General features: G+C 34.3%; 1 protein-coding gene across 2 annotated transcripts in view; it reads right to left on the bottom strand.

The window, feature by feature from the left end:
* Window positions 1-27,515, bottom strand: part of FBXL4 (F-box and leucine rich repeat protein 4) — a 147,634-nt gene that overhangs the window by 15,142 nt on the left and 104,977 nt on the right. For both annotated transcript variants that reach the window (XM_069077184.1, XM_069077185.1), the window contains exon 7: window positions 282-353. In XM_069077184.1, the coding sequence (XP_068933285.1) occupies window positions 282-353 (72 nt within the window). The remainder of the gene's footprint in view (window positions 1-281; window positions 354-27,515) is intronic.

The raw sequence follows: 27,515 nt of genomic DNA, 5'->3' as shown, positions 1-27,515 counted from the left end.
CTCTCTTATCAGGCTGAGTCTGAGTCCAATAATCTTCTTAATTTCAATACCATTCTGTCAATCAAGAAGCATTTATTAAGCACTTACTATGTGCCATCTTGCCTCCCATAGATAATATCATCAACATTTCAATTTTATATAAACTTTAATTTAAAAGAAATATCTGAAAGTGGGTGGGAAGGAAAATGAAAGAAAAGAATTTACCATTAATGTGGAGCAGGGTTGGGGGTGGGTAGTACACACAAAAGGGAAAAAGAGTGAGAATATTTTCAAATACTTACCATTACACAGCTCCCCAGACTGAGGTGCTGAAGCTCTGAACAGAAGTTCAAAATGCTGAGCAGCGCTGTTTGCTGCCATTGGGGACCACATCAGAGGCAAATATGGAAAGTGAAACAAAGAGAAGAGGTCAATTAGACATTAAAGACTGTCACCACTTTCCCTGAAATATAGCTCAAAACCTAGGTTCCAGAAACCACAAATGCCATTTAATGAGTCCCCAGGTGCTCCAACCATTGATTGGCTTAGAGTCAAGGTAATCATTACAAGCCTCAATGTAAGTCACTTTGGATATGGTTTTGCATGCCCTGAAGATACCCATATTCCCTATGACCTCTCAGCTCATTTCCCAAAGGAAAATTGTTTGAAAGTCTGGTAAGTTTGAACAACAAGTAAGGCTAAGCCAAAAAACACAGAGGGCTGGTGACATCCCTAAAGAACAGCAGCAGCTCTGACATTCACTGATCAGTTGCTGCCTGATGGAACTGCCAATAGAGTCGCAATGAATCAGGATTGAGCTGGTGACTTTAATGTCAAAGGATTCTCCTTTGCTGACAAGGATACCAACAACCATTGAGCACCTGTCACTGGGAACATGCTGACTGAAACAAATATAATGTGTACTTTACAGTCATGTTTCTGTCACTTAAGCCCCATCCGTTTTATACACTGAAAAGTGTCTTACCACTAAGGAAACCAAAAGTTACATTAGATTATTACTTAGGCATGGAATTTAAAATTATTTTTAGATATTAAAAAATATAATTTTATACAAAACAATTCAAATCAAGCTTCAGGTTTTAATCCCCTTTCCATAATATTAAAAATATTTTAAAAGTTTATTTAAAGTATTCTGACATGGTAAAAATTCTTAGCATTTCAAATAAATCAAGCAAAAAACTACACCTTGCTAACAAAGTTATAAAGATACTTTATAACCTTTGCCTCACCAATTCTGAGTCTTTGGAACTGTGAAAAATATCACTTTCTTTGTTTTAAAGAATGTGTCACTTGGAAAAGTATAGTATAAACACCTAGTCAAAGCCTAGTTAAGATTCTCACTGAAGAGAAATTAATGAGACACTTCAAACAAAATAAGTTTATTTTTTTTTTAAAAATACAAGCCTTTGAGGAATACTATCAAGTATTTTTTAAAAAAGCAAAATCCATTTTAACACTTTGCTGTTAGGAATTTCTTTGCAACTTGATCTACTATAGCTATACTTGAGTTCCAACAAACCTTGGTACCAACACAGACAACACCATCAGCTATAGTCTGAAGCATCTGTAAGAATTGGAGGGAATACACACACACACACACACACACACACACACACACAACTTCTCCTAGAGTTGTACTCAACTGCCTCAGCATGGTAAGGAGGTAATCTGTGCTCAAAAACTACTGTACAACGGAGTACAAATTCACAGGTCCTTCTAAGTTGGAAAGCTTTGTGCACATGCCAGATAACAGACTGAAAATGTTGTCCAAGGGCCAGTACAACTAAATTCAAAGAGCATCATAAGCAGGTTGTTCATAGGAAAATTAATTTTGCAACCATACCAACTCATGAAGATTGACTACAAAGGCAGAAAATGAATTGTGATCTGTGTTGACAGAAAGGTCCATATTAACAGTCACAGATGCCTGGCACATTGAAGTACAAACACATTTTATTTGCTGGATTCTAAATAACCATTAGCCATTTTTTCTTTTACAAAATGTTTATGCCAGAATTCTTTTTAATGCTTTGTATTACTTTAATTTGAACTTGGAGAGGCATAAAATTCTGAAACTACCTAAGTTTCATCTATTTTGAGGTTGAGGGAAAACTTTATTCAAAGATATCAATTCTAATATAGGTATTTGTTTTGCTTGATTCTGTATATAGGTTAATAAAAGCACTTTCTTTTTTCCTCTTCCTCTTCAATTGTGTGTGTGTGTATGAATGTTGGAGGGGGGAGGAGGCGTGAAGGGAGAGGGAGACTAGGATGAAGCAATAGAAAAAAAGAAAGAAGGGTCATCGAAGCATTTAAAATGTACAGAAGGGAATACATTTAAAAATAATAGCAAACTGTATGCAATAGAAACCTGCAGTTTCATACGTAATCTTTTTTTGTTTCTGGGGGGAATGTTTGGTTCTACTATGTGTGTGAAAGTACCCATTTATCTGGTGTTTACATTCAGAACTTTTTAAAAAGATGCCACTTATAAGTAGGAAAATGTGAGTTAAGGAAATGAACACTTCCTAAAAAATAAATATTTAAGTTGAATCTGGAAGTAGAGATCATAATAAACTTTTTTTAAAAAGAAAAATAACATAACAGTTAAGTTATACAATACTTATGGCTTATACAAGAATACTTTTCACAAAATCCTACACTGATCTCTCATTATAGCAGGGGGAGGATCTTAAGTGCCTACTATGTGGCAGATCCTGAAAAGCGCTAGGGATATAAAGGAGGGTGAAAAACCATTCCTGCTCTCAATGAGCTCAGGAATCTAGTGGACCTTAACTGCAATTATAATTTCATGCCAACAGCTTAATAAAGTAAATTAATTACCACAATATTATATCAATCCTACCTTTCCAGTGTTCTTATACTCTATTCCCTTCTACTGAGGAATAAAATTCAATAAAATGTCAATAAGAAATACTTTAAATTTTATGTATAAATTTTAGCAAGCAAACACACTATGACCCAGCAACATTGGCCTCCTTATATAAGAGTCCATCTCCCAACTGTGCATTTTCACTGAGTGTTCCTCATGCCTAGAATACTCCCACTTCTTTCCACCATAAGGCTTCCCTGGACGCTGTTTAGTCTCAACTAAAATCCTACCTTCTGCAAGAAGTCTTTCCTGGTACTCTTTAATGCCAGTGCTTTTCCTCTCAACATTTATTTTTACCTCTCTTCTTAACCAGTGCTTAGCACAATGTCTGGCATATAGTAAGCATTTAATAAATATTGACAGGGTGAAATAAGCAGAACGAAGAGAATATTATATACAACCATATTATTCAAAGAGTAACTGTGACTGACAAAGCCATTCTAAGTAATACAATCATTTGAATCAACTATAAAGGACTTATGAAGGAATATGCTATCCACCTCCAGAGAAAGAACTAATATGTAGAATAACTAAAGTATGTATTGTATGGTTCCACATATATCTTGGGAGAGAAGGAAGGAAATAACCCCAAACTCAAAATATAACAACAATAAAAGAAAAGAAAATGCTGTTGAATTGACTTGACAGGGAAACCAAAAGAACCTGTAAAGTAGTGAACATTAAACATTTGCCAAATGGAAAGAAATGGTTACCAAAGGCAACACTGTTATAATATAAACTCATCTTTAAGATCTTATTTTAAAAAGTATAATGTATGATTATGAGCAGTGTTATAAAGCAGAGAAATTGTGTAGGGTAAAACCAATTTAAGAAAACTTGGCAAGAAAGAACTAAGCAAAGCTATCTCAAGGGCATTCAAGGGGGGAAATGGAAGGAGGATTGCAAACAATAAAAATGTAAAAGATTGGTAAAATAACATATTAACAAACAATTTTCTCCATTAAGAACAGTGAACCTTAACATCACAATATTTGAGGTAGTAATGGTATTAAAGAAACCAAAGATGGGAAGAATCAGCCAGAATGAACAAAGTATATGCAAAGAAGATATATACCACAGGAGATAAAATTGTGAAAGTTCCACCGGATGACATACAAGGTATCTGAAGGAGGTAAGGTACCAAGGCATATAAAAATCTCAGACCTTATTAATATAAAAAAAGATGATCAAAAGAAACTCAATAACTACAATTCTATGCCTCCTCTACCATCTTGGGATATCCTTGATGACAGCACTAGCAGGGAACAAGTAGCCATATTCTGAAGACGCTGAATGATTATACCTTATTTAATAACATGATTTTTGAATAAAGTTGCAGGTCACCCAAAGGGCAATGGAAAGATACATGGGAGGTATAAGTGGCAATTATATATTAGGAGACACATATGACTAATGTCAAGTGCTATTATATTCAATCATTTTTCAATATTTCAAGAATTTTAGAGATATAATAAAGAAAAATTTGCTAAGGCATATCTTTATAATAAATAAAAAGTTTCTGACTGACTTCTAATTTGGAAATTTATTAGTACTTAAACTTCTAAAGTGTTTATTCAATAACTGGTGAGGACTAGATTACACTGCTAAGGAAAGTTGTAAATATTATTTTTTTTGGTAAGATGTATGTGTGTGAAAAACTATATAACACCATAAATAACCATGTAGTTAATCTGAGCCTGTCCCTGAAAAATCTTCCCTAGGTTCCTATGTGGGTTCAATAGGTCCGATGGACAGGGAAAAGAGAATGAATTTTTTCTTTTAAAAATTTTTATTAATGTCTTTGGCTGTAAAAAGAATTAAATAAATTAACAAACCCAACTATCACATTCAAGAAGACTGACCTAATATACGGTGTTCCACACTTCAAACAATAGTCAATAAAAATTTATTAAGTACCTACTATGTGCTGGGAACTGTGCTAATTGTTAAGGAGACAAATAATAAAAAGAAAGACAGTTTCTTCCCTCAAGGAGCTTACAATCTAATGCGGGAAGGAAAAAAGGAAGCTGAAAATCAGTGAGGTGAAGGAATACAGAAGAGGGAGATGATGGACAAGTTCAAAGAAATACAAAATCAGTGCAGCTGGTAGAAAATGGGAAGAAGATTGTGTTGGATCCTTCATTACATGAAGCCTCTGGTTCAACCCTCCAGTTAGAGGGTCCAATCAGATGAACAAAAAGTACTGATGAGAGAGAAGTATCAAAGCTGATTCAATCTTGCAAGATAATGACATTTTCCAATGATGTGTTCCTAGGAGCAGTAAGGCATAATGAAAAAATCAAAAGAAGTCCAAAAGCAATGTAGCTGGTGAGAAATGCGGAGACAACAAAGGGGTCTCTACAAGGCTGAATGCCTGTCTTTCTCCCCCAATTTTGCCCCTCCCCCATATTTCCTAGTGTGCCATAGTCAAAGCATCCATCTCTTAGTGGCTTGTATCAAATTGCTTAACAAGGTTGATCCTTGGAAACTTGACAATTTGTTATTAGGACTATATTAAAAACCTTTCCAGAATGGTAAAACCTATTATAAACTATTATCTGATGGGATGGTCTTTGAGAATTCAAAGTCACCTCCACGCCAAGGTGTCATTGGAGTAGAACTCCAAGATACCCATGAGGTCGAATTTGCCTCCATGGCACTGAATTTTTAATTCATGTTAAAAAATTAGCCAGAAATAAGATCGGGGGTGGAACAAAGGATGTCCATTATCACCACTATTAAACGAGGAATTAGAACAGGCAAAGAAGAAACTAAGTTATCACTCTTTGCAGATGATATGATGATATACTTAGAGAATCCCAGAGAATCAAGTAAAAAACTACTTGAAAATAATAAACAACTTCAGCAAAGTTGCAATATATAAAATAAACCCACATAAATCATCAGCATTTCTATATATTACTAACAAAGCCCAACAGCAAGAGATAGAAAGAGAAATTCTATTTAAAGTTACTGCAGATTTTATAAAATATTTGGGAGTCTACCTGCCAAAACAAACCCAGAAACTATATGAAGACAATTACAAAACATTTCTCACAAAAATAAAGTGAGATCTAAATAACTGGGAAAATATCAATTGCTCATGGGTAGGCCAAGCCAATATAATAAAAATGACAATTCTACCTCACAGTGCCATACCAATAAAACTACCAAAAACTTATTTTATAGAGCTTTAAAAAATAATAAAATTCATTTGAACAACAAAAGATCCAGAATATCAAGGGAATTAATGAAAAGAAATGCTGGGAAGGTGGCCTAACCATCCAGATCTTAAATTGTATTATAAAGCAGCAATCATCAAAGCTACTCAGTACTGACTAAGAAATAGAGTGGAGGATCAGTGGAATAGGTTAGGTACATAAGACACAGTAGTCAATGACTATAATAATCTGCTATTTGATAAAACCAAAGCCTCTAGCTTCTGGGACAAGAAATAACTATTTGACAAAACCTTCTGGGAAAACTGGAAAATACTATGGCAGAAACTGGGCTAATGGATAATTTTGATTACATTAAATTGAAAAGTTTTTGCACAAAGCCAATGCAACCAAGATTACAAGGGAAGCAGAAAACTGGGAAAGAATTATTACAACCAATGTCTCTGATAAAGGCCTCATTTCTAAAATATATAAAGAACTGAATAAAATTTATAAGAATATAAGTCATTCCCCAATTGATAAATGGTCAAAGGATATGAACAGGCAGTTTTCAGAGGAAGAAATTAAAGCTATCTATAGTCATATGAAATGTTATAAATCACTATTGATTAGAGAAATGAAAATCAAAACAATTCTGAGGTGCCACATCACACCTATCAGATTGTTTAACATGACAAGACAGGAAAATCAAATGTTGGAGAAGACGTGGGAAAATTGGAACACTAAGGCATTGCTAGTGGAGTTGTGAACTGATCCAACCATTCTGGAAAGTAATTTGGAACTATGCCCAAAGGGCTATAAAAATGTGCATATCCTTTGAACCAGGAATACCACTTCTAGGGCTGTTTCCCAAAGAGATCATAAAAATGGGGAAAGGACTCGCATGTACAATAATATTTATGGCAGCTCTTTTTGTGGTGGCCAAGAACTGGAAATTGAGGAGATGTACTTCAGTTGGGGAATAGCTGAATGAGCTGTGGTATATGAATGTAATGGAATACTATAAGTGTATATACTATAATGCTATAAGAAATTATGAGCAGCCGGATTTCAGAAAACCTGGAAAGGCTTCTGTGAACTGATGCTGAGTGAAGTGAGCAGAACCAGAAGAACATTGTACACAGTAACAGCCACACTATGCGATGACTGACTTTGATAGACTTAACTCTTCTCAGAAATGCAAGGACCTAAAAGAACTCCAAAAGATTCAGGATGGAAAATGCCACCCACATCCAAAGAAATATGGAGTCTGAATGCAGATCAAAGCATACTATTTGCTCTTGTTTTGTTTTTTCTTTCTCATAGTTACTCCCATACGTTCTAATGCTTCTATACAAGATAACTAATGTGAAAATATGTTTAATAAGAATGTATATGTGGAGCCTATATCAGATTGCATGCCATCTTGGGGGGGAGGGGGAAGGGAGGCAGAGAAAATTTAAAACTTGTGAAAACAAATGTTGCAAATTAAAAATAAATAAATTTGTAAAAAAAAAATTAGCCAGAGTTTATGCATTCATATATTGCTGTTTTTTGTCAAAGATTTTGTTTCTGGATTTCTTCTTGGATATTATGACCTGTGAATTACTGATTTTTTCTGCTGATAATTTTCTTTGTGTTGTCTCATCTGTTATCCTGTGGGTAGTTCTTTCTATTTCCTTCCATATTTGGTTTTAAAATATATTTTAATAATCCCTGTTAAATGTACTTTCTTCCATTAATAAGAACCAGGATCTTTTAAATCATGTTCTAGAAATCCAAATCCTGTTATCAGATACTATCTTCTTAAGTAGCTATTTATTTCCCCATTTTTCAAAGTCCTGGGGGGCTTTTTTTATGAAATCCTGCATATATGTCCTGATAAGCTAGAATAACTACTGCCAAAAACAAACTAACTTTCTTTCTCAGTACACTTTACACATGGTCTCCAGCCACTATTTCTTTTGCCCAGGAAGCAATTCCTATTAGTAGCATCTCTGTTTGTAGTGCTATCTATGGGTTTGTGTAATCATTTGCTGTAGTCCAACAATCTCTTTCCTCCTCAGAAGATGAAAACTCATGCTTTTGTGAGAAAGCCTCATACTGGTTACAGAGCTCTAAATGTTCAATGATTTCTGTTTTTGCTTTTCTTCTCTGTCACATTTTCTCAAATTCATGCATACAGATTAGAGAATCCCCTCTTCCTTTTAAGATTAATTTTTCTCTTTCATTTTCCTATGTTAGCACTTCTTCCATTCCTCTAAGGAAAACTTCATTTTCTCTGATGACTTGGAGAATTGAGAGCCATTCCTCTAACACTGTATACTTACTGGAAATGAGATGTTCAGTTCTCTATCATTCTTGTTGGTAGCTCTTGCGCCTTGACTCTCATGTCAAACTACCTTTTTCCTCTGCCTATTCACTATGCTGGAGGGCTCAGTACCTTGGTGCTTATTATGCATAAGGCTTATTTCTATAGCAGGCTTCTCACTCTTCTCATGACATAATGCTAATTTGTTGATCTACTTTTGAACCAAAATTAGCAGATTCCTGCCAAAATCCTAATGAAAAAAAGGAGCTGTTTTCATCTGTTGTTGTTGTTTGGGGGAAGGAGGAGGTCTTAAGCAATGATTCAATGATTAACCATTTATTACTTCACCTAACTTCTCTTTTCTGCTTTTACCATTGGTCAGTCTTCAGAAAACAACTCTGCTTGCATTATGATGTCTCTATCTGTTATTAAGGCTACTTTTTAAACATCCTTTCCCAGAATGGAAATTTGAAAATACTTACAATGTATGAACTAGATAAAATTTTAAAACCCCACAGAAGCTATTAATGATCAGTGCAGAATAAAGTACTTGATTCCATTCCATCAAGACTGAAAATTATTTGCAAAGAGTTCTTTATTGCTATTAATATGTCACAAGTCCAAAGCATATCCAAATATAATTTCTGTGAACTGTTCTTTTTAAAAATTGCTCCCATGAATATGCACTCAGTATGCTTTTTTTTAACCACCATAGAATCATCACTAGATAAAGACATTTTAAAACATTCTTGGCAATATCTCTTATTTTTTAGGCCACTTTCTTATCTGAATAATATCCTTTTCCTCTTTCTCTACCCAAATATCCATTCCTTTTAACAAATAAAAAAGGGGGGATGTTGTTCCAAAAATATTAAATATATTTAATTCCATCCCAATTAATTACCAATTTTTTTACTGAATTAGAAAAAAATAACAATTCATTTGGAAAAGCAAAAAGTCAAGAACATCAAAGGAAATAAAAATAATTTTAAAAATTAAAAATGTAAAGGAAGGAGGTTTAGCAGTACCAGATCTTAAACTATATTATAAAGCAGTAATTATCAAAACTATCTGATACTAAGAAACAAAAAGGTAGATCAATGAAATAACGCAGACATATAGTTTACAGTAGTAAATAAACACAATAAGCTTATTTTTGAAAAGTGTAAAGACAAGATTATGGGATAAAAATTCATAATTTAGTAAAAATTATTGGGAAAACTGGAAAGCGGTGTGGTAAAAACTGGGCACAGACCAATATCTTACACCATTTACCAAGATAAAGGCAAAATGAATACATGACCTAGATATGAAGAGAGATTTTATAAGAAAATTGGAAGAACATAGAACATATTATTTAAGAGACTTATGGATAAGAGAACAATTTATGAATAAACAAGAGAAAGACAACAAAGTTAGGCATAAAAAGAATCATTTTGATTACATTAAATTAAAAAGGTTTTGTACAAATAGAACAACTGTAGCCAAGATCAGAAGGAAAGCAGAAAACTGGGGGGGGAGGATTTTTAGACAGTTTATCAGATAAAGGTCTCATATCTAAAATATACAAAGAACTTTGTCAAATCTATAAGAATACGAGTCACTCCCCAATTGATAAATGGCCAAAGGATATGAACAGGCAGTTTTCCAATGAAGAAATCATATGAAAAAATGCTCTAAATCATTACTGATTAGAGAAATGCGAATTAAAACAACCTTGAGATATCATTTTATAACTTACCTAATAGAAAGGGAAAGTGACAAATGTTGGAGGGGATGTGGAAAAATTGGGACACTGATTAATTGTTGGTGGAATTGTGAAATAATCCAACCATTTGGAGAGGAATCTGGAATTATGCCCAAAGAGTTATTAAACTACCTATCCAGGGTGGGAAACCTGCAGCCTCGAGGCCACATGTGGCCCTCTAGGTCCTCAAGGCCCATCCAAACCGAATTCAAAGGGCAGTACTTGAGGACCTAGAAGGCCACATGTAGCCTCAAGTCCACAAGTTCCCCAGCCCTGATATACCCTTTGACCCAGCAATACTACTACTTGGCCAATTTCCTAAGATAATTAAGGGAAAAGATAAAGAACATATTTGTTCTAAATTGTTTACAGCAGCTCTTTGTGGTCGCAAAGAACTGGAAATTGCAGAGATGTTCGTCAACTGGGTAATGGCTGAACAAGTTGTGGTATATGATTGTGACTGAATGCTACTGTGTTATACAAAACGATGAGCTCAATGATTTTGGAAAAATACTTAAAGACTTGCATAAAATGAGCAAAATGAGCAGAACCAAGAGAATACTGTATATAGTAACAGCAACATTGTTTTAAGAACATTGGGAGGATAGGTTATTTTGACTATTACAAATATCCAAATTAACTATAAAGGACATATGAAGAAAGTTGATATTTGCATCAAGAGAAAGAACTGATAAACAGAAGTATGTAGAGAATAATTTTACATATATATATATATATATATATATATACATATACACACATACTCCTATTTGTGTCTAATGGTAGCCATCTCTAGAGTGGGGGGGACAGATGGGAAGAAAAAAAAGAAAGTTACATGATAATTCTGTTGTGTATTTGAAAGGAATAGCAAGTATGGTAGATTTGCAGTTTCATGTGCAATAATCTTTTTATTGTACTATGTTATAAAAATGTTTGTTTTATTCTATAAATTAAAAATACAATTTAAAAAATAATATGCTAACCAACTTTGCCAATGTATACAGTGCTAAATGCCTTATAGACTCCACCTCCACAAAGAGGGAAGGAAGGTGTATTTTCTTATCTCTTCTTTTGGGATAATTTTGATCAACATAATTACATAGCATTCAATTTTTGTGTTTTAAGAAAAAATTTCATTTACTCTGCAGTTGTAATGATTATATTTATTGCTATAAGATGTATTGCTAGAAATATGGTAGGATGTTTCTGTAACTGGACCCCTTGGAGTATAAGCCTAGAAGTAGGACCTTTGTGTCAACAGGTAAGGGCATTCCAGTCATTTTCTTGGCATAATTCCAAACTTCTTTCCACAATGGTTGGTTCACCAGCAGTGTATTAATATGCTCCTTACTTTCTGTAGTGCCCTTCACTCTCTTCCCAACATTGATTATCTTTGCCATTATTCTGGGGATGAAGTAAAACCTCAGAATTGCTTTGGTTTTCATTTCTCTTGTTATCAGTGTTTGGAAGCAATCTTTCATTTTGTTAATGGCTTGTGCTGTTTTCTCATTCACTGCTTGAATCTTTTGACCATATCCATTGCAGAAGAGTTGCTGGTTTTATGTGCATTCATTTCTTACATATTTTATATATCAGACCCTTATGAGAGACACATGACATAAAAAATTTCTCCCCAGTCAATAGCTTACTTTCTTCTCCTAGTTACACTGATTTGGTTTGGGCAAACGCTTTTCATTCTTATGAATGAATTTATAGGTCATTGAAATTACCTTGTTTCTTTTGTGATCCGCCTCTTTCTCTTGTTAGATTAAGAAATCTTCCCTTAGCTACAGCTGAGAAAGGTACTTGATATGCTTTTCTTCTAATTTTTTCATATTGAGATGTGTCTATTTTGAACTTATGATTATATGAGGAATAAGATATTGGTTTGAACCTATTTACTTAAATATTTTCCAGTTTTCTCACTATTTCTGTGAAACAGAATTCTTCCTTAATTTTGTTCTTGGGTTTATTGAACACTAGATTATTGACTCCTGTCCCATTTTTTTCTTTTCTTTCTATAATCTCTTAATGATCTCACAAGGTCCCATGGGTATACAGCCCTAGTCTTTCCTCTGGGCTTGATCAAGTTCTATATCACCAACTGCCTACTGAACATTTTGGACAGGGTATCCTGCAAGGCTTCTGAAACGAAATATGTCCAAAAAAGAACTTATTATCTTTCCCTTCAAATCTACTCCTTTTCTAAGATTCCCTACTGTTGTCAAGCGTACTACCATCCTTTCAGTTACCCAGGTTCAAATCTGTAGTGTTATTCTTAACTTATCACTATCATTTTCAAAATATATGACAATTCTTATTATTTCAAACTTCATATTATTACTTGCATATATCCTTGACACCACAGATAAAGTCCTTGTGAGAAATGACATATTTTTAGGGCCTACTTGAAAAAAAAGCAACTCCATGTTTGAGTGCTGACTGAGCCACCTATATACACTGGGAAATTCCAATGTACTCAAGAACTGGCTTGGTCAGATACATTTGGGATTAGGAATGCAAGTTTGCAAACTATCAGCCTAGCAAAAATACACTTAATACAGGTGTGTAAGGTTAGCAAACTTTACTAATCACAGAATCCTTGTGGTTGATAAAGGAGGGAGAGATCACAGACCAGACCACACACTGAATAATGACTTTTCCTCAAGTCTCCCTTCCACTCAGCCTCTGTGAATCTGCCCAGCAATAACAGTAAGATAGAAAAGCAGATCCAGGACATCTGGGCTCTTATTTCCAGAATGTGTATCTCTCGTGCTTGGAATGTACTCTCTCCTTTATTATGCCTCCTGGAATCTTGGGTTTCCTTTAAGAGAACTTACCTTTTACATGAGACATTTACCAATTGCCTCACTCTGACTGCTACTTCACTCCCTCCCCAAACTTCCTTGAAGTTATTTTGCCTCTCTCTCTCTCTCTCTCTCTCTCTCTCTCTCTCTCCCTCTCTCCATATATATATATATATATATATATATATATATCTACATGTTCATGCTGTCTTATCTATTAGAATATGAGTTCCCTGAGTGCTTCTATTTTGGGGTGTGTGTGTGTGTCTGTGTCTGTGTCTGTGTTTGTATCTAGCACTTAGCAAAGTGCCTGGTATATACTAAGCACTTAATAAATCTTGTTTGATATAATTAATGAGTTCAGTGGTTTTTGAAATTCTTCCTTATCTAGTCTTTTTTAATGATGTGCTTTTGTACTTTTTAAAATAGTATGAGAATCTTGATGTTTACTACTTTATGACAGGATTTGAGGTCTAGAAGTGCTATTTTTCTCTTCATTCCTACTTCTTTTTCATTAATTAAGAATCTAAAACTTTTGTTATTCCGAATGATGTTTGCTATTATTTCATGTAGGTCTGTAAAATAAACCTTTGATGGTTTAAATGATATGGCATTTATCTATAAATTAATTGACAATGTTTTTTATTGGCAGGGATCAGCTATGAACCTTAACACTTATAATTTGTCTTTTTTTTTTTTTTTTTTGCTTTTTGGAGGGCAATTGGGGTTAAGTGACTTGCCCAAAGTCACACGGCTAGTGTGTCGAGTGTCTGAGGTCAGATTTGAACTCAGGTCCTCCTGACTCCAGGGTTGGTGTTCTATTCACTGCACCACCTAGCCACCCCTGCCATTATTTCTTTAAAGAGTTTTTGTCTTTGTATCTGTACAAATCCCGAGTATACTTTTGTAATCTCCCAGATATTTTATACATTTCATAATAATTTTGAATGTAGTAGGGTTTTCTAATCATGTTGCCATGATTAGAAACATCAAGACATCAGCAAATTGAGCGATTTTGTCTCCTCTTTGCCTATTTTTATGCCTTTCCTCTTTGATTATTTTTCTGCTTTCAATTTCTTTCTCTGCTTATTGCTAACATTTCTAGAACTATGTCAAGTGATAGTATGGAAAGAGGGCATCCTTGCTTTACTCTTGTATTACTGGGAAATTTGCTTGTGTTTCCACGTTGAATACAATGCTGGCTTTTGATTTTAGATAGAATTATTTTATTAAATTAAAAATGATCTATGACTATGCTTCGTAAAGTTTTTTTTAAACGAATCAATGTCCCATTTTACTGCATATATTTTATAACTGTGACTTGGATTTTTTTTTCAACATGATTACATTCATTGTCTCATGTTGAACCATCATCGTATCTATGCTATAAATTCAAATTAGCTTAAGCAAAGACTTATTTTTGTCACATCTCTGTAATTTTTAGAATTTTATTTGAAATTTTTATATTAATATTCATCAGTTAGAGATATTGGTCTACAGCCTTCTGTCTTTGTTTTAATCTTTGGTTTTTTAGGCATTAGAACTAAATTTGTTTCATAAAAGAAATTTGGTAGATTATTTTATTTCTAAATTTTAACTTGTGTTGTATAGGTAAAATCTTTATTACACCTTGTTAATTTGGGAATTATATATTTTTGCAGATAATTCTCCATTTCTTTTAAATTCTCAGTTCTGGTGGAATATAATTGGGTATAGTAGATTCTGTTTATTCTTATTTCTACTGTATCTTGTGACTGACTTGTGTCCATTTTCATACTGCTAATTTGTTTTTTCTTCCTCTTATTTTGGATCTAGTTAGATAAAGGTTAGTTCATGTTGGCAGCAAAGACATGCTTTTAATTTTAGTTAACAGTTTTATAGTATGTCTGTTTTAAATTTTATCTATTTCTCCTTTATTTTTCATTATTTCCTCATTTGTGCTTATTTTGTGTTGCTTAATTTTCTGAGTTTTTCAGCTGCATATTTGGATGACTAATCCTTAGGAAAATTAGAGAGAGAATACTATGAATGGTGAACAGTAAGAAGGCCAGTTTGGCTGGCCTTCAGTAGATGTGAATTTCAGTAGATGTGAAGGGAAATTAAAAAAAAAAAGGTTGACAAGGTAGGTTGGAATCATCTTGGGAAGGCCTTTAAGAGTCAAAATAAATGAGTGTGTTTTGATCCTAGAGGTAATAAGAAGCTATCATGAGACTAACAGGAACAGCACTTTAGAACTGGTATAGAAGATGAACTGGAGAAGGAAGAGACTTGAAGTAGGGAGACTAACTGGGAGGTTAATGTAACAAACTAGGCAAGAGGTGATGAACTAATGTGGTAGCCATTTGAGGGAGCAGAAGAGGACAGATGAGAGATGCCAGAGTTTAGACTGACAAGAACTTGACAATCAGATGTGCAGGTTAAGGAATACTGCAGAGTCAAATTTGTGAACCTTGGGTTCAGAAAGTGTGGAGTGGAGAGGAAGCGGAGGCAATGAGGGCAGACAGCTTTTTCTAGGAGTCTGACTGGTAAAGGGAATAATGATGTAAAACCTTAGTTTAAAGAATGGAAGAGTCAAGTGACCTGGGTTTATTTGCACATAGAAGGTAAGGAGGCAGTTGTTTTTGAGGGAGAGTTCAAAGATTATCAAGATTATCAAAGTCATAATTGTGATGGCAATTTGTTGGCCTATAATTGTTATGTCTTTTACACAACATAATTTTGGTCACTTAATTTATGCCCATCTTGTAAGATATGGATTAAAATTTATTGTCTAAATTATTCTAAAAATTTATAATTGCTGTATCTCATAAAATATTTTGGTAGCATTTGCTTTGTTTAATGCCGAGTCTTTTTCAGGAATAAAATGTGAACAGTAGTCCAACTGTGATTCACCTAAGGATGATCTGTGCTATAATGCAGTTTCTGAAAGTCACTGCAGCAAAGAATCAAGGACTACTTATGTGCATATGTGCAACATCAACTTTTTATGGTATCATCACATATTATAGTCATTTATAGCTTCATAAATCAGTAATTCAGGATAAGAATTAGAGCAAAATTAAATCTTTATTGTGTGAATACTATATACAAGAATATTTTTACTGTGTTGAATGCATCACAAATACATTCTGTAGGTACCATCCTATAAAAAGCATATTTTCCAAATGAAAACTTAAGAACCTTATTTCAGCAAATATCAGAACCATCACAGCAAAAATACCAGGGATACTCACAATCACTCCATTCCATTAACAGCATCTAATTGTCCACTTTATAAAAGGAGAGGTAATGTTGTGTGGTGAATGAACAGCCTGCTTTGGAGTCAGAAAAACCTGAAGTGCAAGTCCTACCTTCAGAACCATATAACTGGTGTGACCCCTAGGTAAGTTACTAAATACCCCAGGTAACTCTCTAAAACTATAAATTTCAAACAAGGAACCAATTTTCATTGGTGGAGGAAGTTTATCACTTGGAATGCCCTGAAGTAATCACAGATTGGATAAAAAAAAGCATACAAAACAAAATAAAAAATTTATATTAAATTTCAAAAGAGGATAGAAAACCAACAACTAGGAGATCAGAAAAGACTTTTTACAGGAGGACTCCTAAGGTATGCTAGTTACCTGCTACTCTGATCTCATTCCTTCTCACCTCCTTGACCTTGCTTTATCAAGTATCTTTTCTCTTTCTCTTCTGCCTTTTCAGTCTTCCCTTCTAATATACACAGGTCTCCCCAATTCTCTCCACAATTATGACAATTATGGCCCAAGTTAATAGAATTTGGGGTACATAAGCATATATATGATACAAGCACCTTTTCTTAGTTTTTTTTAACTCACCTCAGTGACTTGTCAAAACAATTTAAAAAATCAAAATATTAAATAGTTCTCAAAGTACTTCAATTTTTCTAAGTGTTTAAAATTTATTTTGCATGAAGTTCAAGAAGAATTAAGGACTGATTTTATTTTAAAATTCTATGTAAGAATTTAATTACATAAATACCTAATTAAATTGAAACTTGAACTTTTTTCCATTTTTCTTTTTTTATTATTATTTTTGATGACCCATACTTCTTAATGCATTCCTTTCCTTTCCACTTTTCAGAGAATAATCATTTTAAACAAAAAATAAGAAAAGGAAAGAAACAATATTTGAGCACATCGACCAACATTTTGGAAATATCTGACATTATATGCAGTGTTCCAGATCCACAGTTCCCTAACTCAGCAGGGAATGGGAGGATAGGGAAGAGTACCTTCTTGCATCTCTTCTTTGGAGCCAAACTCCAAAGTCGGTGCAGTTTAATTTTACAGTGTTTAATTCTGATTGCTTTATTGCTGTTTTTAATCTTTTATTTGCAATGTTGTCATTTTGTATATATTTTTCCTGTTTCTATTTACTTAAGTCTTTCCATGCCTCTTTGCATTCATCTCACACATGTATGTATGTATATATTTTAATACTGTATCTTGTGTGGTCATACTTCAATGAAAATGTGTCTACTTTGTTTCTAGTTCTTTACTACTTCAGAAAATTCTACTAGAAATATGTTGGTGTATATGAAGCCTTTTGTTGCTGTTGTTGACCTCTTTGAGGTATATGCTTCATAGTGGAATCTCTAGGCCAAAGAGCAAGGACATTTTATTAACTTTCTTTAAATAATTTTTAGTTGCTTTCCAGAATAGCTGGATTAATTCACAGCTCCACTAACAATTCATTAGTGTGTCTGTCTTTCCAAAACCCCTCCAGCACTGAATATTCTTGTCTTTTAGACATATTTGTCAATTAGCTGAGTGGGAGGCGAAACCTCAGCATTTTCTTGACTTTCATTTCTCTTGTTATTAGTAACAGAACAATCTTCCCCTATGATTATTAATAGTTGCAATTCTTCTTCTGGGAACTGTTTATTCATGTCCTTTGACAACTTCAATTGGGGGATTTGGGAATAGTTTTGTATATTTGGGCTAGTTCCCAATATATTTCGTATATTAGACCCTTATAAGAGATATCTGACAAAAAAATTTTCTTCCTAGTCAACTATTACCCTTCTCATTCATGGAAAATCTCTTTTCAATTTCATGTAATTGAAACAATCTATTTTATCTCTTTATAATTGCTTCTATCTTTCATTTAGTTGAGTTCACCACCTGAAGTAACTAATATGGTTCTTTCCTAATTTTTTATGTTATGATATTTAATATTCAGGTCTCATATCCACTTTGAGTTTATTGTAGCATATGGTATAATATGTTCATCTAAACTTAATTTCTGCCAGACTGTTTTCAGTTTTCCTACCAATTTAAGATTATGAGTTAAACTTGTTTTTTTTTCTTTCTTTAATGCTTAAAAAAAATTATCCTCTTTCTCTTTCCTCTCTTTAGTCAATATTTTGTATTACCAGACTCCCTTCTTTTCACCTCCCCTCTCCCCTACCCTGCCTACTCTTTTCCTCTTTTATTTTTTTTTGGGGGGGGGGAGTAAATAACATTGATATTTTTCCTTCTTTTAATTATTTAGTTATCTACTTCTCTTCTTTTTTTCCTTTTTCTTTCCTTTCTCAGGTAAGCAGTTAAATAAAAACCTGTCCAACTCTCTTCTTTTTCAACTGGGCCTTTCCCCAAGAAATACTTCTTTTAATTAAGGTTTTGTTCTCTAACTCATGATATATAAATCCTCTTTCCAAAGATTCAAAGAACTCTGCAATTCAATGTGTAAGCTCAAACATCTCTTCTCTTTGGTCAGGATTTTGCCCATATAAACATAATATTTTCTCCATGCAGGTGGCCTCCCAATGCACCAAGATTAAACCCAACAAGAAGGTTCCATATACCATCAGAGATATACTTCTTTGGGAATTTTCTTCTGTGGGACTCCATTTCCACGACTGAATTGATACCCTTTTTCCCCTTTCCTACCTCCCTTCAGCTAGCTGAGGCAGGTAGGAGGCACAATGGATAGAGTGCCAGATTTGCAGTCAGGAAGAGATGAGTTCAAATCTGGCTATAGACTTAGCTTTGCAATCATGGGCAAGTTACTTATTCACTCTATGGCTCAGTTTTCTCATTTGCAAATTGGGGAGAATAATATAGCCTACAATATGAGGTTGTTGTGGGGATAAAATAAGAACACAAGCACTTTGCAAAGTTTAAACCACTATACAGATGCTGTTATTATTATTATTTTAGTTCCCCTAAATTAATCCCTCTCTTCTCTTTGCCTCTTCCATTCTCCCTCAACCATGCTTCTTGTTAAGACACTATGAGAATATATAATTTGTGAGTGTGTATGCATATGTATATAACTGTTATCTTTTGTTGGCAATGGGGGTTAAGTGACTTGTCCAAGGTCATTCACTGTGCCACCTAGTTGCCCCCTATTATCTTTATCCCTTTGCTAGTCACCCACGGAACTTGATAGGGACAATGCATTACCCATTCCCTTCTGTCTACCACCTTCCTTTTTACCTTGTCTTTTCCCTCTGCAATTTACTGTGACTCAGCAGTAATGGCATTTTGAGTTTAGTTCATGGTGCTTCATTTGTCCTCTTCTGCCTTTATTTCTCCTGTTTCTTTGAGTTCTGTTCATATTTTCATCCCTTTGTATACTTTTTAGTCCCTTGATATCTTTTAGTGCCCCCCTTTTTTTCTTCTATATATCTGTTTCTTTTTAAAAAGTAACCTTTAAACGAGTAATTTATTTCACTACTTATTTTTCCTTAGTAATTGTATTTATTTACCTTTCTGTGTTTCTGATGGCTAGGGCATCTGCACATCAAACATTCTTCTCATATTTTTCCAGAAATGCCTCAAATGCCTTTTTATTATTGAATATCCAATCTATTTTGTCAATAATTTGACTTTAGGTTTACAAGTTAAGTCATTTTGTATTGTAACTTGAGATCTTTTGCTTTTCTGACATATATTATTTCATCCCTTCTAACACCTCATTGCATAATAACCTGGTGTTATTTGAATTTTTTTTTTCTATTTTATTCAAGGGATTTTCTCCAGGTCACTATAATAACTTGTTTGTAACTGAAAGTGCTAAAATAATAACTATTCATCTTTGTATTTGAAGAAAAGTTTTGGCTTTCTTACTGGAGGCATTTTTAATATTCTCTCAATGTTTTCTTTCAAGCTCTGGGCAGTTTTACTATATTATTTCCTGCATCATAAAGGGTTTTTTTGTTTCTCTCTTCTGAGAGAGCTATAATCTATATAGCTATAAGCTACATAGCTATAATCTATATATATACGCATATAATATTCATTATTTTGAATATCAGTATGCATCAATCCATGCATATTGTCTTCAAGGACAAATGCATTGGTTCATATGGAATATTGTTGCCTTTTTCTTTTCTTCTGCCAGATTTACCTCTACTTCAGTTATTTTTGTCTCCCACATCTGTTGATTTCTCTTTTATTCCTTTAGATGGATTTTCTATCACGGATTCAATATTTTTCTATTCTGCTAATTGAGTATTAAAATTCTACATTGAGAACTCTAGCTTCTGTCCTATGTTTATTCTTAATTTCTTCTTTTGTGGATTTAATTTCTTTTCTGAACCATTTAAAATACTTTTTGGTGGTGTTTGTACTCTCTTGGAGTCTATAGGTCTCTGTGTTTCATTAAGTATTGATTTTATTTTGTTTTATATTTGTTAAGACAGCTTTGTAATCTCTTTGAGGATTTAGTACTCATTGTCTTTATGGTCTAAGCTTTTCTTGAAGTTATTTTTTCTTTTTTTGAAATATTTGTTGTTTCAGCTTTTTAAAAATATTCTCTGGGTGCTTTCTGATTTCTCCCCCATTGCTATTGAAATAGCAACTACCCTAGTCTGTACTACAAAGCTACTTAAACTGCCATTCAGCGGAGGATACTGGATATATAAGCCTGTGTTTCTATCCTGAGTACCATCTGAGGGCAAAGAATTGGGCCCACTGTTGATTACATTACCCTTACTTCAAAAAAAATTAATAAATTTTTATTCTGACCTTAAACACTACATGATCACTCACCTTTAAACAAAAGAAAAAAAAGAATTATTCACAAAACTGTGAACTCTTATGTATAGCTTGTCTTTAAAAAAAAGTGTATCATAAATACAAGATGTAACTTTCAAAGCAGTTTGCTTGTCTATGATACCTTCTGGCCTTTTTCTATTCTCTTTTGTGAATTTTTATTTTATTTTTTAATGCTTTATTAACTTCTGATTTACATCATTTTTTCCGCCAGATTTTGAGTTACAAATTTTCTCCCCATTTTCCCCCTACCCACCACCCCAAAATAGCAGTCCCACAGGATATCCCCTCCTCCAATCTGCTCTTTCCCATATTTTCTCCCATACCCCTTTCGACTTTTCCAGTGGATCTCTATGCCTCAGTGCCTGTATATCTTATTTCCTAATTACATGTAAGATGGTATTAATAATAGTATAAATTTGAGTATTTGATTTTAAAACATTCAATTCCAGATTCATTCCCTTCCTTCCTTGTCACCCACCCTTACTGGGAAGATAAGCAGTTCAGTATAGGTTGTACATGTGTGGCTAATGCAAAACAATAACATAGTAGATATATTGTAAAAGACTGACTATATTTCCCTCCCTCCTATCCCACCTCCCACTTGTTCTATTCTCTACTTTGATCCCGTCCCTTTTCAAAAGTGGGTGCTTCCAACTTCCCTCCCCCCCCCAGCCTGCCCTCACTTCCATCATCCCCCGTCTCATCCCCTTCCCCCCTACTCTCCTGGAGGGTGAGATACACTATTTAGTGTGTATTTCATTCCCTCCTCAAGCCAAATTCAATGGGAATAAGGTTGACCCATTCCCTTTTGCCTTCCTATTCTTCCCCTCCATTGTAACCATTTTCCCTTGCCTCTTCTATAGGAGATAGTTTACCCCATTCTGTCTCACCCCATATCCTCTCATTATATTCCTCTCTCACCTCTTAATTTCACCTTTTAAGTATCATCCCTTCCTGTTAAATTGGTCCTTTGCCTTCTATCTATGTATACCTGTAAACATATATATATATATACACATTCACATATGTATTCATATGCCCATATACCCTCATATACAGACATACATACATATATATATATATTTTTTTTTTCTAATCCCTTCAACTACTGAGAAAGGTTTCATGAGTTAAAATTACTGTTTTTCCAAGTAGGAATGTTAATAGTTCAACTTTGTTAAGTTCCTTATGATTTCTTTTCCCCGATTACCTTCTCATGCTTCTCTTGCTTCTTGTATCCGAATGTCAAATTTTCTATTCAACTCTGGTTTTTTCAGCAAGAATGCTTGAAAGTCCTCTATTCTACTGAATGACCATATTTCCCCCTGAAACATGATACTCAGTTTTTCTGGGTAGGTGACTCCTGGTTTTAATCACAGCTCCTTTGCCCTGCGGAATATCATATTCCAAGCCCTTCAATCCCTCAGTGTAGAAGCTGCCAGATCTTGGGTTATCCTGATTGTGTTTCCACAATATTCAAATTGTTTCTTCCTGGCTGCTTATAATATTCTCTCCTTAATCTAGGAATTCCGGAACCTGGCTATAATATTCCTAGGACTTTTCTTTTTGGGATCTTTTTCAGGAGGTGATCGGTGGATTCTTTCAACCTCTATTTTGCCCTCTGGTACTAAAACATCAGGGCAGTTTTTTTTGAGAACTTCCCGGAGGATGATTTCTAGGTTCTTACTTTGGTCATGGTTTTCAGGTAGTCCAATAATTTTTAAATTATCTCTCCTGGACCTATATTCCAGGTCAGTGGTTTTTCCCAAGAGATATTTCACATTGCCTTCTATCTTTTCATTTGTTTGGATCTGTTTAACAGCATCTTGATTTCTCATAAAGTCATTAGCTTCCATTTGCTCCAACCTAGTTCTGAAGCAATGATTCTCCTCAGTGAGCTTTTGAGATTCTTTTTCCATTTGGCAAATTCGGCTTTTTAAGGCATTCTTCTCCTCATTGCCTTTTTGAGCCTCGTTTGCCATTTGAGTCAGTCTGTTTTTTAAGGTACTATTTTCCTCAGTCAGGCTGTTGACTATCATTTCATAATTTTCTTGCATTGTTCTCATTTCTCTTCCCAATTTTTCCTTCACTTCTCTTATCTGCTTCTTAAGGTCCTCTATGGCCTGTAACCAGCTTGTATTTTCCTTAGACGTTTTTGGTGCAGGAGTTCTGACTTCACTGTCTTCCCCCTGTTCCATGCTTTGCTCCTTTTTTGTCCCCAAAATAGAAGTCTAATGTTGGAATCTTCTGTCTGCTTTGTTTCCTTTGCCTGGTCATGTTGTCCCTCAGTCACTTGACCCCTGGACTTTTTGCCACAGTAGGACTCTGCCACCAGACAGGGGAGCTTTTGTCCCAAACACTGGGGTTTTCTCATCTGCCGGAGGTATTAGATGGGTAGCCCTCTCTGAGGTCTCCACATGCTCTGGCAAGCTGAACACATACCCCAGGACCTCCACCCTAGACTGAAATCCAGATCCAAGAAGGTTAAAGCAAGAGCGATTACCCCTCAGACTGGTGCTTGGTCCCCCCACACTCTGCAGGCCAGGAGCTGAAGCTGCCACGTGGCACTGGCTGGCTGTGCCAGTGTCTCAGTGGCTTCTCTCCCCGGGGGGCAAAAGCCACACACTCCCACTTACTGGGTCCCAAAGTCCAGACTGCACTGACCTCTCACTTTGTCCTTCGCATCTATGTGTTGATAAATCTGGAAACAGCCACAGTTGCTGCTGATCTGGAGTCCCTCCCGCTGGTGGCTGGTCAGGCCCATCCTGGGGCTCGGTTTGGCTCCCAGAGCACTGCACTCGCCAATTCCTGCCAGCCTGCCAGGCTGTCCTCAGCAGGAGGTTAGCTTCTCTGTGTCATTTTGTGGGTTCTGCAGCTCCAAAGTTTGTTTAGAGTCCCCTTTTTACATGAATTGGGGAAGGTGGAAGCCGGAACCATGGGAAGGTCGTGCTTCTACTCCGCCATCTTGGCTCTGCCGCCGTGAATTTTTAAATAAATCCTTCAATGATCATTTTCTCTTTAAAAAAAAAAAACCTATACTTAACCCTCCTCCTTCCTTACTCTCTCCCCTAAAAGTTTTTGATAAGAGAAAAACCAAAACCTTTCTAAGAAATAAGCATAATCAATCAAAACAAACAGTTCTCATATTGGTAAAGTAAAAAAATATCTTATATTGTACCTTGAGTTCATCACACCTCTATAAGGAAGGAGATAGCATGTTTCCTCATTAGCCTTCCTCAAAGCCTTCACAAAAAATACTGAAGAAAATAACTCCATTAAAATAGAACTGAATGAGTAAAAGCTAATAACTCCACAAGACTTCAAGGAATAATTTTAAAAAGTCAAAAGACTGAAAAAAATAGATAAATAAAAATAGAAATATATCATAGGAAAAACAACAGATCTGAAAAATAGTTCAAAAAGAGATAATTTAAACATTATTGATTTACCTGAAAACCATGAACAAAAAAGAAGCCCTGACATCATATTTTAAGAAATTATAAAGGAAAACTGCTTAGATATCTTAGAACAAGAGGGCAAATAGAAATGGAAAGAATCCATTCCTCCTCTTGAAAGAAATTGTAAAATGAAAACTCTTAGGTCAAGGGGAAAATACAGCCACTGCACTGATGAGATTCTAAAATCTTTCAAAGTTATTTGTCTCTCCAATGTTGTTATAGTATAAATTGATTTCTTGCTTCTGATCACATTATGCTCCATAAGCACATAAAAGTCTTCTCAGTTTCACTGAAGTCATTCCTTTCACCATTTATTATAGCACCATAGTATTCTATTACATTCATATACCACAATATGTTTAATCTTTTCCTAACTGATGGGCATTGCCTTAGCTTCCAGTTCTTTACTACAAAAAAGAGCTGGTTTAAATATATAGGTACATAGGGTAATGGTATCACTGGGTCAAAGGTATGTTATTATTATTATTATTAATTATAGGGGCTTGGTACCAAACTGCTGTGCAGAATGACTAGATCATTTTGCCTCCACTAACAGTATATTAGCATTCCTATTTTTCCCACAGCCTTACAACTGTCATTTCCTTTTTTGTATTCTTTGTCAATATGATGGCTGTAAGACAGAAGATTAGAGTTGTTTTAATATGTATTTCTCTTATTATTAGTGACTTGGAGTATTTCTTTCATATCGTTGTTGATAGTTTCATTTTTTCCTTTGAAACTACATATTTATATCCTTTTACCAGTGATTTACTGAAATTTGAACTAATTATTTATATATCTTGGACATGAGACCATTGTCAGAGAAGTTTCATTTACTTTTCCTTCAGGATATGAGCTTTACATGCTAGAACAGCATTCCAATTTCTCTCTAGGCTCTTATTTTTCTCTTCTTCTCATGATTTGATTAAATCAGCATATTCTGCTTCTTTCAGGTTGGGGAGAGAGTTGGAGGACATTTCAGGCAGATCCTTCACAACTTTGGGGATTCCTAACCTAATCCTAACTTTATTTATAAAACAGCCTATTTTATCATACTCTTCTTTGTCCTCATGTAGTCAATCAGTCCTTGACACTTGTGAGGAGGAGTAAGGGTTGCAAGTAAGGGTTGAGATATGTTAACAGTCTTTGTTAGCAAAGAAGATCCCAAGAAATGTCCCAGGAACAAGACTTTTTTTATCCCTCACAGGAAATCCTCTATAGTCTGATGGAGGAAGGGTTTTGAATCATGTTTTGGGTTTTTTTTTTATGGATTAGAGTGTTCCAGTGTTCTTTCACAATGATTTTTCCTTGTTGGAGTTCTTTCTTCTTTCACCTACAGTTTCACTGTAATTGATCTCTATGTAGTGAGTGCATAGAGAAAAAAAGAAATTAACAGGATCTAGAGAAAGTGACTAATAAGTCATCTTGACAGTTGTGAGATCCTCCAGAATTCTGTTTTCTATTTTTCAGTGCAAAGTTATATTTACAACATGGTGCCATTTATTCTAACATATCTGCTTGGGATAAGTTGGTGTATTCAATCACTGAAGATAGATTGGTTATACTAGATGACCTATCAAGGTCTATCTAAACATTATTATCTTCATTACTTTAGGCAATCAAGAGTACTAAGTGATTTTTAGTTTTATTTGTCCTTAAACAATAGCTACTTATATCTACTTCATATTTTACCTTAAGTTAATCAGTTTTAACCAAGATATTTATATTATGAAAGTCAAAGTATCTCTGCCTAGCTAAGTCAGATCAAGGCATGAAAAGTTTTTATCATTTAAAAATATTTTCTTTTATTCTAATTTAATAAGTGGCCATCTTTTCATATGTGAGAAAAAGTATTCACAGTCCCTCTATTAACTCTATTAATCTTTCCTTTAATAAGCTGACTTCATTATTAACATCAGGTCAGAAGGAAATAAGACAATCCAAAAGCATATTTGGAAATATGAACAGATAAATTAATATTCACTATATCAAAAATATACATGTGCTACTTGCTTAAAAGGTGCTTATCAAGGTTGTGTGATATAAATTTTGTTGTAGAACCCAGGAACTTGGGGTGATAGACAACAATTCAGGCCTTCATTCTAAATTCTATATCAGCAAATTCTAAGTACAAAGTGAAAGAAAAATGGGAAGAGAATACTTTATCTTAATAGAAATTAAAGCCCATGAAAGAAGATGATACTCCAGATGGTAAGGATAGTAGCACCCAAATCTTTAAAGTTTTGGACACAATATAATAGATATAGTAAACCTCATTACTGAGTTTACAATAAAACTACTCATGTTACATGACATTCTTCTATAATTCTATTAATCCATTTTTCACTCCTTCAAATTTTCTCAGTTTATGTTCCATCTTTCTTAAAACAGAGCAATCAAGATCATATACAGATGTTCCATTTGGAGCTATAACATTTAAAAAACCCTAAGTTGTTATTTAACCTGCTGCTAAGTAACAATACAATGATATCTTTATTCAACCACATATCACACTCTCCCAAGTCTCTCTTTTCAAAGAAATATAAACATTTATAGCTCATTAACTGATAAAACTAGCTTAGATCATTTCAGTCAATGTACAGGATAGTTGTCAAGGGATTTCTTATCAAATATTCTTAGTCATTCTTCAAAAATGCTCTGTACTCTTCAGAGAAAATAATAGTTTGCTACTTTATAGTTTATATCCTTATAGTTGGGATTTCACTTGAAAAATAACCTCCAAATATGGCCAATGAAATAGCTTGCAAAAGTTGAAGTAAAGACTCACAGAAAAGTTCAGATTGGACATAAGCCCAACAAGAATTCCTAGAAGAGCTAAAGAAAGAGATTTTTTTTTAATAGCAAAAATTGGGGGAGAAGGGGTGTTTAAAACTCAAATAACAGTGGAAGAAGAAAAATTGGGAAAAGAATTGAGAGCTATGAAAGAAAATTCTGAAAAGATCTTGGTAAGAGGCACAAAAAATACTGAAGAAAATAACTCCATTAAAATAGAACTGAATGAGTAAAAGCTAATAACTCCACAAGACTTCAAGGAATAATTTTAAAAAGCCAAAAGACTGAAAAAAATAGATAAATAAAAATAGAAATATATCATAG

This window comes from Petaurus breviceps, unplaced genomic scaffold, assembly GCF_028583685.1.
Source record: "Petaurus breviceps papuanus isolate PSGF00001 unplaced genomic scaffold, PetGlider_PUasm1.0 90977, whole genome shotgun sequence".
Classification (NCBI taxonomy): domain Eukaryota; kingdom Metazoa; phylum Chordata; class Mammalia; order Diprotodontia; family Petauridae; genus Petaurus; species Petaurus breviceps.
The sequence above is the reverse complement of the archived record's forward strand: the minus strand, read 5'-3'. Positions and strand labels throughout refer to the sequence as shown.